The sequence below is a fragment of the Pristis pectinata genome, chromosome 18 (genome assembly GCF_009764475.1).
Source record: "Pristis pectinata isolate sPriPec2 chromosome 18, sPriPec2.1.pri, whole genome shotgun sequence".
NCBI lineage: Eukaryota > Metazoa > Chordata > Chondrichthyes > Rhinopristiformes > Pristidae > Pristis > Pristis pectinata.
In genome coordinates, this window is record NC_067422.1 from 18,563,046 (window position 1) to 18,577,115 (window position 14,070).

Here is a 14,070-nt window from a genome sequence, read left to right on the forward strand (position 1 = left end):
GGATTAGTGCTCAATATGCTCTAGGAAATGGACACCACCCTCAATCCCAGTGGTAGCAGTAGGCTCCTTACCAAGCTGGGAGAAAGAGGATGGTTGACCAGCTGTGAGCTCAGCACATCTGATTGAAAACCAAGCCGGTCAAGCTGACTTTTGTGAGTGGAGGGGTGGGAGGTCTGGTGGATCTTGGCAATGAGAAGTATTCTGACTTATCTGAAGTGTTTCCTCATCCCCCTTCCAGCCTGCACAAACAAGGGATTTGATCTAATGATACTATCTGGTCTATTCCTCAAACATTGGCTTGAAGAAGATTCTTCTGAGCAGTCAAGTTCATGTGTATTTCCAGTAATGATCACTGCTGATCATTTCTAGCTTTTTCTGTTAATATGCAGTATTCAGCTTTTGTATTCTAGCACAAAAAGATGGTAGGTGATGGTTAGATCCCAATCATCTTACCCCTCCCACACTGGTACAGAAGTTATTCAGGGCAGTGTTCTAAGCGGTTTCTTCATCTGTGATGTATGCTCCATTATAGGGGAAGAAATAGGGATGCTCTGTCCCAATTTTAATGGCACCACCATTGATGGTATTAATAGCTGACAAAGAGTCTGCCCTATGAGCTTGTTGTCAAATTCAGCTTGATAACGTCTCCCAAGTTTTATTTTGTTGCAGTATATAAATACAGGTTTTTGTTACTCTTGTTTGTTTTCTAAAATATAAATTATGTAGAAATGTAGAATGTTCACATGCAAGAAACAATCTGCTGGATGAACTCAGCGGGTCGAGCAGCATCTGCAGGAGGAAAGGAACTGTCAACATTTCAGGTTGAAACCCTGCATCAGAATCCTGATGCAACACAGCACTTTTGTGCGTTGATCCAGATTTCCAGCATCTGCAGTCTCTTGTGTCTCCATCAGGATCCTGATGCAGGGTCTCGACCCAAAATGTCGACGATTCCTTTCCTCCCACAGATGCTGATGGACCCGCTGAGTTCCTCCGGCAGATTGTTTGTTGCTCCAGATTCCAGCACCTGCAGTCTCTCTCAGCTTATTACACCTTCTCCCCCACCCCCCCACTGACCAACCTACCTTCCCCCTCTCACCTGTACTCGCCTATCACCTGCCTGCGTGTGCTCCTCCCTCTTCCCCCACTTTCTTATTGTGTTCTTCTGCCCTCTTCCTTCCCAGTCCCGATGAAGGCTCTCGGCCCGAAACGTCGACTGTTTATTTCTTTCCATGGATGCTGCCTGACCTGCTGAGTCCCTCCAGCACTTTTTGTGTATTGCTCCAGATTCCACCATCTGCAGAATTTTGTTTTGTGTCTCTTGCGTGTCTCCCTCTGGAATGTCAGGCAAGGCACTGCTCCCCTCGTATCGAGTTTCGCGTTTTGTGCGAGCCGTTGCGCGCTTTGTCCCCGCGCGGAGCCCGTCGGGGCGCTGGGTTAATTCCCGGATGTAGGGCAGGCCTGCCCTCTCTCTCCGTCGGCAGCGGCTGAGCCTCAGGTAGGGCGGCCGGAGGGCGAGCTCCATCCGTCGCCATCCTCCCTCCCAGGGCGCGGGGTCGGGGCATCGGCCGCCTGGGCCAGGGCACAACGGCCCCCGCCGCCCGCCGCTCCGTGTATTGGCGCCGATGCAGCCGCGGGAGGTTTGTAATTTAAACTCAGTGACCGGCTTGTTCTCATTTTTCAGACGCAGTGCCCGGCCCGTCCCCCCGCCGCTGGATCCACCGCCACCATGGTAAGTGCCCGGCCCGAGCGCGTCGCTTTTCTCCTCGCAAGAAATAAATAATTCGCCATTTGGGTCTCCCAGTGGCGACTCCTCCCCAGCTATCATGGCCTTCCTTCTGCAGGTGGAACAGATCGTCTCAGGCCGCCGCCTCGTTGTTAAGAGTGTCGAGTAAAGTTCTTACAAAGGACGTACTTTTAATCATTAGATTGCCCATTTGCATCTGACAGTTTCATGGATTACGTGCCCAGAAAGTGAAGTCCACTCTCTCTGGATGCGTTCTACATGTGTTGCATATAACTTGAGCTATGACAAGGCTGTAGTCAGTGAAGGATGGCCTGATGTGCTCTGTGAGCGCACGTTAAAGGGAGAAACGAAGGACTGCATATGCTGGATTCTAGATGAAAAGCACTATGATGCTGGAGGAACTCAGCAGGCCAGACAGCATCCTGGAGAAAAGCAGGCGGTCAGTGTTTCGGGTCAGGACCCTTCTTCAGGACTGAACATAAGAAGAGGGGAAGCCCGATATGTAGGAGGGAAAAGCAGGGCAATGAGACGTGGATAAAAGAGGGAAGCTTCCCCTTTTCCTATCTTTAGTCCTGAAATCCTGCTTTAAGTAATCCCCACACCTCCTCCCCCACCATGCTGCTTCTCTTCTTCCTTTTCCTGGCCTTTTTTTCCTCTACCTTTTTTCCTTTCTCTCTCAACCTTTGACCCATTCCCCGGTGGATCTGCTCTCCCCTCCTCCCCCACACCTGCCTATCGCTATCTCTTACCTGCATCATCCTACCACCACCCTGTGCTGAGTTCCTCCAGCATCCTAGTGTTTCTTTCATCAAAGAGGAAAGGCGGGGGTGGGTACAAGGTAGTGATCTTGATCCCTGGAGCGAAGGAAGCCGAGGGGTGGCATTATGGAGGTTTATGAAATCATGAGGCATGCAGGCAAGTGAATGATTGCAGTCTTTTTCTCGGAGTAGCGGAGATTAAAATTAGAAGGGTGTAGGTTTAAGGTGAGAAGGGAAAGAGTTATAGGGGACCTGAGGGGCAAGCTTTTACACACAGTTTTGTATATGGAGTGAGCTGGCAGAAGAAGTAGTAGAGGCAGGTACAATTACAATGTTTAAAAGACATTTCGACAGGTACATGGATAGGAAAGGTAGGGTTATGGGCCAAATGCAGGCAGATGGGACCAGCTCAGGTAGGCACCTCGGTCAGTGTGGACAAGTTGGGCCAAAAGTTGTGTTTCTGTGCTGTATGACTCTGACCACGATTACTACTTTTATCATTGCAGTTACTATAATAACTGCTTTTGTGTGCTCCTTGTCTCGTGGTGTTCAAACTAGCCTGAATATTTCTTTTCCACTTAGAGTGGTTGTGGCAGAGATTCCCAGGAGTCATTGGAACTGTTGTATTTCAAGGAATCTTTAAGTGTATTTTTGAATCTTGTTTCTCTGTCTGCCTGGTATTCTTTGTTTCAAGAGTCTGGTGATGTGACCTGCCCAAGGTAGGTGACTGTGTGTGACTGGGTTCTCTGCTGGGCATGGACAAGACATTGATGTTAAATTTGCTTATTCTTCTGGTAACTTGAAGATTTTATGGACGCAGCTTGGAGGGTACTTTTCTGATGTTTAATGATGCCTGTTGTGGGTAGTCCAGGTCTCAGATGCATATAGGAGGGTAGGGATTACTGCTGCCCAGTAGACTCCGTATTGAAGGCAGTGGTGTATTTCATTGACATCTGCCTTCACCAAGGGGTGGCTCGAGGTTTGCTTTCCAGAGTCTTGCAGAGAACTTGGGCAGACTGGTGGAGTGGGAGCATGTTGGCAGAGGACGTTAGTCTTGTGGATGTTGAGGAGAAAGCCTATGTTTTCATATGCTTTGGGGAATTATATTTTGGAGCTTGGCCTATGAGTGTGCGTAAATACAAGCATTTGCTTATTCTAGCTTGACTGAGGATTGGATGACCTTGGTTCTTGTGTGCAGTCATTGTTGGTTCAAGCATTTTCCCCATTAGATCGGAAGATTAGCTCCACTTCCACAGGAAATTTATTGCAGGTAAAGATTGAGAAAAGTGTTGGGGCAATGATGTAGCTTTGTTGACACCAGTCTTCACCAACATTAGTTGGTATCCTGGCTTAATGCCATTGTGGAGCAGACGCAAGATGGAAATGTATTTCTGTGGTCAGTTTAATTTGAGGAGGCTGTTCCTCCCAATTGATGGAGTCAAAGGCTTTAGTGAGGTCAAAGGCCATAAATAATGACTGGTGCTGCTCCTTGCATTTTTGAGTTGTTGCCCTGTGAAGACCCTATCCCAGTGTGCCTCTTGATGGATGGAATCCACATTGTATTTACCTTGCTGGCTGCTGGGAAGTGATTGAACATCTGAAGAACTCTTCCCTAAACAGCCACACTACAGTGACAGAAAGTGGGCTGGGGGTGGCACAGACTGTGTGGCTGGGCACACCCCTGCCTGTGGAATGAGCTGCCTTGATTAACTTCTGTCTACGCCAGTGGCCCCATCCAGCTGGTCAAGAGCTAATGATTGCAGCTCAGTGTTTATTTTTTTTATAACTTAAAAGGCTGTGATCATTGAAGGGAACTTCAGCAAATTCTAATGTACGACTGGCCATGGAAAAGTGAGGCTGGAAGATGTGGCGTGCAGGGCATTGATGTGAAAGTGCACTCTTCATTTGTCATCTCATTCCCAAAATTTATGTGATGTGCTTTCAGTTTTTTTGTGAGCTAATGTTGGTGGCTTGGCTTTCTGCTGGCATTTGAGTAAATGTGTTTTGCAGAACTTTTGGCCACGGAGTGCCCAAGCCAAATTTGCTAAGCAAATCAGAAATGATTAGCGATGCGATTTGACGAAGCATAAAATAACTTTCATACCATAGAAATTACTAGGCTAACCCATAGCCCTCTATTTTTCTCAGCTTCATGTTCCTATCCAACAGTCTCTTAAAAGACTCTGTCATATCCGCCTCCACCACCGTTGCCGGCAGCCCATTCCACACACTCACCACTCTCTGAGTAAAAAAAAACTTACCCCTGACATCTCCTCTATACCTACTCCCCAGCACCTTAAACCTATGTCCTCTTGTGGCCACCATTTCAGCCCTGGGGAAAAGCCTTTGACTATCTACCCAATGAATACCTCGCATCATCTTATAAACCTCTATCAGGTCCCCCCTCATCCTCCGTCGCTTCAAGGAGAAAAGGCCGAGTTCCTTCAACCTGCTTTCATAAGGCATGCTCCGCATTCCAGGCAGCATCCTTGTAAATCTCCTCTGTACCCTTCCTATGGCTTCCACATCCTTCCTGTAGTGAGGCGACCAGAACTGAGCACAGTACTCCAAGTGGAGTCTGACCAGGGCAGGGACCTATATAGCTGCAACAATACCTCTCAGCTCCTAAATTCAATTCCCCGATTGATGAAGGCCAATACACCATATGCCGCCTTAACCACAGAGTCAACCTATGCAGCCGCTTTGAGCGTCCTATGGACTTGGACCCCAAGATCCCTCTGATCCTCCACACTGCAAAGAGTCCTACCATTAAGACTATATTCTGCCATCATATTTAACCTACCAAAATGAACCACTTCACACTTATCTGGGTTGAACTGCATCTGCCACTTCTCAGCCCAACTTTGCATCATATCTATATCCCTCTGTAACCTCTGACAGCCCTCCAAAATATCCACAACACCCCCAACCTTCGTGTCATCTGCAAATTCACTAACCTACCCCTCCACTTCCTCATCCAGGTCGTTTATAAAAATCGCAAAGATCAAGGGTCTCAGTACAGATCCCTGACGTACACCACTGGTCACCGACCTCCACGCAGAATATGACATGTCAACAACTACTCAGCCTTCTGTGGGCCAGCCAGTTCTGGATCCACATTGCAATGTCCCCTTGGATCCCATGCCTCCTTATTTCTCAATAAGCCTTGCATGGGGTACCTTATCAAACGCTTTGCTGAAATCCATATACACTACATCTATTGCTCTCCCTTCATTGATGTGTTTAGTCACATCCTCAAAAAATTCAATCAGGCTTGTAAGGCAGGACCTGCCTTTGACAAAGCCATGCTGACTATTCCTAATCATATTATTCCTCTCCAAATGTTCATAAATCCTGCCTCTCAGGATCTTCTCCATTAGCTTACCAACCACTGAGGTAAGACTCAGTGGTCTGTAATTCCCTGGGCTATCTCAACTCCCTTTCTTGAATAAGGGAACAACATCCACAACCCTCCAATCTTCCAGAACCTCTCCCAGCTCCATTGACGATGCAAAGATCATCGTCAGAGGCTCCGCAATCTCTTCCCTTGCCTCCCACAGCAGCCTGGGGTACATTTCATTCGGTCCCGGTGACTTATCCAACTTGATGCTTTCCAAAAGTTTCAGCACCTCTTTCCTAATATCTACATGCTCAAGCTTTTCAGCCCGCTGCAAGTCCCCACTACAATCCCCCAGATCTTTTTCCATAGTGAATACTGACATAAACTATTTATTAAGTACCTCCGCCATTTCTTCCGGATCCATACACACTTTCCCACTGCTGCACTTGATAGGCCCTATTCTTTCGCATCTTATCCTCTTGCTCTTCACATACTTGTAGAATGCCTTGGGGTTTTCCTTAATCTCGCCAGCCAATGTGTGATGTGCACATCGTGTGCAAATAGGTTCAGTTTCCCAACATCATTTTATATTAACACAGAACAATATAGCACAGGAACAGGCCCTTCAGCACATGATGTCTATGCCGATCATGTCAATCTCAATAATCTCATCTGCCTGCACAAGGTCTGTATCCATCTGTTCCCCGACTGTTCATGTGCCTATCCAAATGCCTCTTAAACTTCCACCACGTTCCCTGGCAATGCATCCCAGAGCTGCAGTCTTGGTAAATTCAGAGCAAACATTTGCCACAAATTCCATCCACCTTCCGAGCCATGGTCAGCCTTGAACTAGAAGACTTGTAACCTTCTAAGGAAGGGTCCTTGACCTAAAACATTAACTGGTTTCTTTTTCCACAGATTCTAATTAACTGAATGAGTTCTCAAGCATTTACTGTTTTTATCTTATAGCCAACTTTTGCTATTTGGTCAAAGTGTACCAATTCCTTTACTTGCAGAGACCCACCTCCATAACAATACTTATTTCAGCTCCAGCCACAAGTCCTCTGTCATCTTCGTTCATGCTTTTGTTGGCTCTAGGGCTAATTTTCAATTCAGTGCTAACTGGTCTTTCATAATCTACACTCCATAAAATTGAACTCAATCAAAACCATGGCATGGTAGTGTAGTGGTTAGCGTAATGCTATTACAGCGCCAAGACCTGGGTTGGATTCCTTCTGCTGTCTGTAAGGAGTTTTTACATCCTCCATGTCTGTGTGGGTTTCCTCTGGGTACTCCGGTTTCCTCCCACATTCCAAAGATGTACGGGTTAGGAAGTTGTGGGCATGCTATGTTGGCGTCGGAAGCGTGGCGACACTTGTGGGCTGCCCCCAGAACACTACGCAAAAGATCATTTCACTGTGTGTTTCGATGTACATGTGACTAATTAAGATATCTTATTACCCTTCCCACTTCCTTCTGTGGCCTAAATTGACACCTGTTCTCATCCATATGTTTTTCCTTGTAATCACCCTCTTAGCTTCCTTTCCCCTTCCCCCTCCAAATTCCACCAACATTGACCTCTTCTGAAGCACTCATCCCATCACTGGCAGTCATACTTGCAGCAACCTTGAACCAAGGACCTGCAATATCATATGTAAGCTCGTGTCTCTCCTAATCTGAGAGATTCTTTCATGGAGTTTTTAGTCATCTGTACTAATTGTACATTAAGGTTTGATGTTGATTTTTGGATTGATTATTTTTCTGTGATTTGTGTTTAAGATGTGTAAAATGTTAATGACATCAATGCTTCTCACAGATCTGCAAAACTTACTATATTGTTTTGGACCATTCTTGATTGATTTGATAGTACCATGCATCTTTATGAATGACCAATATTGTTACACTTTTCAGGCTTTGTGTATCAGATCACTGATTCATTCATTGTTTAGTGTCTGAAATCAAAATATAAGATTGACTTTAAAATTTGGAATGTGGGGTCACACGAGGAGTGTGACTCCTGGAATTCTTTGAATCTTTAGTACTTTTTTGTAACTAGTGTTTTTTTACATTTGCTATGAAATCTTCAATAATAATTTTACTGTTTGTATTCCAACAGCCTCAAATGATTGCTGAAATCAAAGATTTCTTGCTAACAGCAAGAAGAAAGGATGCAAAATGTAAGTGAATTTAACACCATTTATTAATTTGTAGGATTCAAAACTAAATTCTAGGAAACGAATGTGATACAAGGATGAAGGAACAATTTTTGCAAATCAGCATATTAGCTTTTGTTTTGGATATTATACTAGACACCAACATGTTGTTGTCCATTATACCGTAATTTGGATACAAGGAAAGTACTCCAGGTGCTAGAAAACTGAAATAAAACCACAGAATGCAGAGAAGGCTGTATCTGTGAAAGAAGAGTTAACGTTTTAGGCTAATGACCCATCCTCAGAGCTGGAAGATATTACAGATTCAATCCATTCTGGAAAGATTTTAATCACAATGTCCTTTTTCACTCCCCTTATGCTATCTGATGCTAATAAACATTTTGCTATTACCTTTACTAGTCTAGATTTGGCTATTAGTTTCTCTGCTTAACTATTATTCCTCTTTGTCACTCAAGCATTCCTGAGTCCATGCCAACCAGCAGGCACCCATTATTACACACCTACCTGAAGCCATTTTATTCTCCCCACATTCCCGTCAGCTCTCCCCAGATTCTACCATTCACCTACACACTTGGAGTAATTTACAGTGGCCAGTTAACCTACCACACATTTTTGGGATGTGGGAGGAAATCGGAGCATGCAGAGGAAACTCTCAGATGAGAGAGAACAAAATGCACGGATGAATTGAACCTGGGTCGGTGGAACTGAGGCAGCAGCTCTACTATCTGCACCACTGTGCCCCCTGCTAGTTCTCAGATTCTTTCCTAATTCTAATAGGGCATTGTCCTTAGAATTTTTGAGGGGAATGTCTAGGTGTTACTTATGAAGACTTTATGAATTCCTCCAGAATAGATCATTCCTCATAAGATTGACCTGGCTTGGAAATTGGCTAAGCAGCAGAAGATGGGGTTGATGAATAGGATGTGACAAGTGGAATACAGGAAGGATCTTGGGTGCGACCACAACCCTAGCCGGATAGAAGTATTTTGAGAAAATGTAACTTGGATTTGTTAGAGCTATAACTGAATTCTCAAATTTTAATACCAAGGAAAGATTGCACAAACTGGAGTTGAATTTCCTGGAATTTAGTGAGTTAGCAATTTTCAAGATAAGGGGAGATTCTGCTGTTTAGGGAGTGAAACAAGGGGGTGAAGTTTTTGAAAAGTTAGAACTAAATCTTTTTAGGATTGAAATGAAAAAATCTATACGCACAGTGTCGTAAAAATTTGGAATTCTTCTCTTTGCAAATGGCAGTTGGTGCAATTTTAAATGAATGCTTTTCTTTTAAACTTAATTTTGATGGGGTAGAGAGAAGGCAGGTCTATGGAGTTGGGTCACAAATCAGCTATGGTCTTATAAATTGTGAACTAAGTGGCTTTCCTGTTACTATGTGATATTAAGTGTTTTTCTCTAGATATGCTTTCCAGCATTTTCTGTTCTTATTTGTGTGTTATTTTTATTATCATTTGTGTGTCTTGGAGCACTGCACTGACTTTTGGAAATCATTTTAGTCCTACTTGGTGTAGCCTTATTAGCCTGACTAGTGTTGATACTGGTTTATCTGAGCAAACGGAGGAATACTTTTGCATCATGTATCTCGTCTTTGAGTGTTTGGAGAGTTTATTGTATTTTTTTCCTTTACTGTGGCTTGTCTCATGGACCACACTGCCTCTTGGAATATTCCTGTTGTAGATGGCCTGTTTAATGTGTAGAGCCAATTTGTATTAAATGCAATTGTTCCCCTTTTAGTAATTATCCTTGGATTGAGATTTGCTTTTGACTATCCTCTATAATGCTATGATATGCTAGTTTACTTGGGTAGTAAAAGGAAAAAAAAAGTGACTGGAATTTCAGTGTTGAAACTCTACATTTGCATTTGATTTTTAAAATCTCCCTGCTTTCCCACCTTTGTTACAACATTGTGGACTCTGGATATGATTTCTGGAAATCTCCAATGTGGTTAAACTGCACTTGGGGCAGTTACATTAAAGTAATGTTCTTTCTGTCAATAAATTTGATACTTATGAGAGAGATCTTGAGTGTTGTGAATGAAATATCCTTCTACCAGGAATAAAGTAGGACAAAGAACTCTACCTGGAACTAACTTTGCTTATAGAATTTAATATTACTCGGGAGTTTATTTAACATGTGAAAATCATGCAGATTTTTGCATATAGATACATCTTGGTGAAAAACCTGTTCTTGTAATCAGTAAAATTTATACACATCAATACAATGATGTTCTATCAGCTGAGTTTGAGTGGGATATATTCATCCTTTTGTAATTGTTGTCTAAGGTTGAAAGAAATGGAAATGTTTTGGCTTGTTTTTTTTTCTGTAGGCTGCAATTTCATAATATAAAGATTAGTTGGAAATTAACTGGCAGTCCTTTTTAGGTTGGATGCAATTTTTTTTATCAGAATTTTGTAGCAACTAAAATATCTAAAGTATCAATCTTATGTGCCATAAGATTGGAATAAATTGGAGTTCTGGGAGGCAAATTGTGAACAACCATTGTGTTGGTTTTTAATACAGATGTTTTAATTCCTTGTGGTTTATGACCGTGACCAAAAACAAAAGAAAAGCAACAAAAAGTGTTGGTGTTCAAAGGGACGTGTGTAATATCTGAACATTAATGAAGGAATTGGGGAAAGTGAATAAGTGAATGGTATGTTGTCCTTTGTACATTGGCCTTTTTTGCAAGAGGATTTGAGTCCAATCGTAAAGGTGTCTTACCACAAAGGTCCTGGTGAGACTCCTCCTGGAATATTTTATACAGATATGATTGAGGAATGACGCACTTGCAGCTGAGGGAGTGCAGTAAAGATTCAGCAGATTGATTACTGGATATGTTTTCATACTGAGGTGAGATTAATGTAGGTAATGCCACAGTTTCACAGGGGCCTCTTGATGTTGAGTCACTTGAATGTAACCAAGGTTGAGATCAATTTTTGGACTACTGGGGAGTTGAGAGTTATGGTATCGAGCAGGAAAGTAAAATTGAGGCTTGTAAGCCATTCATTTGTCCTATAATTCATGGGGGCATTTTATCAACTGGTTACACAGAAAAGTTCTTCTCTATTAAAATAGTTATTTCTGTCCAGTTCTTGTAATATAAACACAATTATGGAGAGCCATAGCAGGTCGTGCAGCATTTGTGAAGAGAGAAACAGTGAATGTTTTGGTCAGTGAGTTTTCTTCAATTCTGATGAAGTTTTATTGACCTGAAACATTAAACTTTCTCTTTCCACAGGTGCTGCCTGGCCTGCTGAGTGTCTCTAGAATTTTGTTGTTATTTCACATTTCCAGCATCTGCAGGTTTTGCTTCTTAACTATGGATGTGAACTGCCAGTTGAGCAGGTTTCTCCTTTCTCTCTAGCCAAACGTTTGTGTGTCTGTACATGCATGCTTGTCTCTCTCACCAGATTTGTAATGTTTCTATGAAGATTATTTTGTCAACTATTTAAATAATTTGCCTATTTTGTTTTATGTAGCTGTGAAAATCAAGAAGAACAAAGATAATGTAAAATTTAAAGTACGGTGTAGTAGATATCTGTACACACTAGTCATCACAGATAAAGAAAAGGCTGAAAAACTCAAACAGTCCCTGCCCCCAGGTAAGCAATTTGCAAACTATGTGGATTAGGCAACTGGAAGGGTGGGTTAGCTGGTTGTCACATTTGGAAACAATAATGTGCTGGAGCAAAATTGTGTCGTATAAACGGCAGTACATCGAGTTAAGAGTTGTACCTTTGCATGCATTTTGTACTGCACCACAGTTAAAGGGGCTGTTTAAGTTGGTCTGTGCAAGAATGGCAATACCCTTTTGGAATATGAAATTTATCTCAGATTTTGTTATTTAATTGGATAGCATTGAATGACTGGGAGGTATATGTGCAAAGATCAATTTACTTGTGCTTGGAGGGGAATTTAGGGTGATTGCTTCTTTATAGATTTCGGTGTCAGGTATTTTCAATTTTAAAAATACCTGGTGTATTCAAACATGCCAGGATGAAACTGTCCCTTTGGAGTTGAAACTTAGCTAAATTTTAAATCTCCCTATTGAAGTAGGAAATGTAAACAGATGTATTTCTGTTCAAAGGAATCATTAATGGTTTCATGTTTCTGAAGTATTAAGACTTTTTTTTATTATATCTGCATTCTTCTAATCTTGTTTTTGTTTTAAACCAGGTTTGGCTGTCAAAGAACTCAAGTGAAGAGCTGTAATTTCAATGTTCAGATTTTATTGAAATAAAAAAAGTGAAATGCTCCTGTGGTGTTTTGTATTTTGTTAATTGCTCATGTTCAGTATGAATTTAAATGGGTTTTAGATGTGCCATGGAACACTTGCACTATGTTGATGTTTAAGACCCACTCCAAATTCTTGATTGTGGTAATTTATGCCAACATCCAGTGTAGTACTGAGCAACTGCTTTGGGCTGAGGCATTAAATCAGCCTCTCCCATTCTTGAGTGAAGGTAGACACTGTGGCATTATTTTGAACAAAAGTCGGTGAGTTACCCTCAGTGACCTTTTACATGAAGTCCTTGTAATATGTGAAGAGGCGGCATGGACTTCCTGCAGATAACAAACCCGTAGCTACCAAGGCTCTCTTCTTTGTTCCCTATATACATGCCCAAATAGATGTGTATTAGAATGGAAATTGATTTATTATTGTGACATGTACTGAGGTACAGTGGAAAAACTGTTTTGCATGCTGTCCATACAAATCACTTCATCACATCACATTGAATTAGTACAAGGTATAAATAATAACAATGCAAAATAGCATTATAGTTGTAGAGAAGTACGTTCTAAAACCTGTAAGTGTTAATAACATTTAATTTGGGGTATTTAAATATTTTAATTAACAAAACTAACAAAATGATGGGTTTTGAAATGGCAAGGTACAAGCTCTGCAAACAAAAGACAGCTTTGCACAGTAAGAAGCCATTTGACATAAGTGATCAGGAAAATGATCACCATACTTTTGCAGACAATGATTGGTTCCTCAATGTGTACATCTACACAGGTATTTGATTAAAAGCAATTTCAAGACTGGTCCTTAGGCTGACCTTGCAAATACGTGAATCCACAGATAGCAAATCAGTGGATAACTTGGACTGAGTGTATGTGTAAACCTATGTCCATCTGTGGCCCAGGATGTAGAAAGTATCAGTCAGTCTAGTAATAACTATTAATTCTAATGTCTACTTGTGTCATTCTTTCAGTGAATGTGCATGGACAAAATATCCTCGACTTGCATCAAATTTTTCACTTCTGTTTGCTGAAGAAAAATGGGTCTCCTACTTTTAACCAGATCCCTCAATATTGTGCACATTAAGAGTCCACATAGCTTTTCCATTGATAATAAACCCAATCCAGCCAGTCTTTCCTCGTTGCTAAAATTCTGATGACAATGTGCTTGTAGATTTCTACCCCTTCTAGTCACTAACTGTAATGTGTGCAGAACTCTATATAACACTCCAGCTGTGGCTTAACTACTGCTTTAATAATACTAACCTCTTTTAGCAGAGAGCACTCTGTCATATCATTCACAGTTGGCAATCAATACTCAAACATTGACCACTTGAGGAATTTTTTTTTGTCTACAAGTTTTATAAGTATACCCCAACATTTAAGTCTTATGTCATAAAAAGTGCAAGACCAAAGCACTGAATCCTGTGGAATTCCCTGTAATTAGCCTCCCAATTATAAAACCAGTCACTTTGCTTACTACCTCCTGAGAACATGGTTTTGGTTCAATTTATCGTTTTCACTTGGACTCCGACTACCTTCGTTTTTTTATGATTAATTTATCTTAAGAGGACTTTGTCAAAAGTCTTGCTAAAAGCCAAACAGACTACATCGAGCTCCCTGCTTTGCTGAATTCTTCAATCTAATGGGTGTGAGGCCTTTTGGCCAACCTTTTTGCTGGTTGCCTTTGGTACCCAGTAGATGGCAGCAAATGCAAAGTTATGCCAGAGATGAGGCCAGTTGTATTTGGGTCTTTGAAATGTTCATGAACATCTTTCAACAGCAAGCATCTTT

The 14,070-nt window shown here is 42.0% G+C and overlaps 1 protein-coding gene across 1 annotated transcript; it reads left to right on the forward strand.

Moving 5' to 3' along the window:
• Positions 1–1,391: 1,391 nt before the first annotated feature.
• Positions 1,392–12,289, forward strand: rpl38 (ribosomal protein L38). The gene is made up of 5 exons (XM_052032942.1): positions 1,392–1,498; positions 1,685–1,732; positions 7,962–8,022; positions 11,514–11,636; positions 12,211–12,289. Exons 2-5 carry the CDS (start codon positions 1,730–1,732, stop codon positions 12,234–12,236), a joined length of 213 nt encoding a protein of 70 aa, XP_051888902.1. The 5' UTR covers positions 1,392–1,498; positions 1,685–1,729; the 3' UTR covers positions 12,237–12,289.
• Positions 12,290–14,070: the final 1,781 nt, after the last annotated feature.

Excerpts from the sequence above, each read along its gene's own strand:
- rpl38 (XM_052032942.1), top strand. Across the intron at positions 8,023-11,513 it reads AAGAAGAAAGGATGCAAAAT|CTGTGAAAATCAAGAAGAAC; the intron begins GTAAGTGAATTT and ends TGTTTTATGTAG. Across the intron at positions 11,637-12,210 it reads CAAACAGTCCCTGCCCCCAG|GTTTGGCTGTCAAAGAACTC; the intron begins GTAAGCAATTTG and ends GTTTTAAACCAG.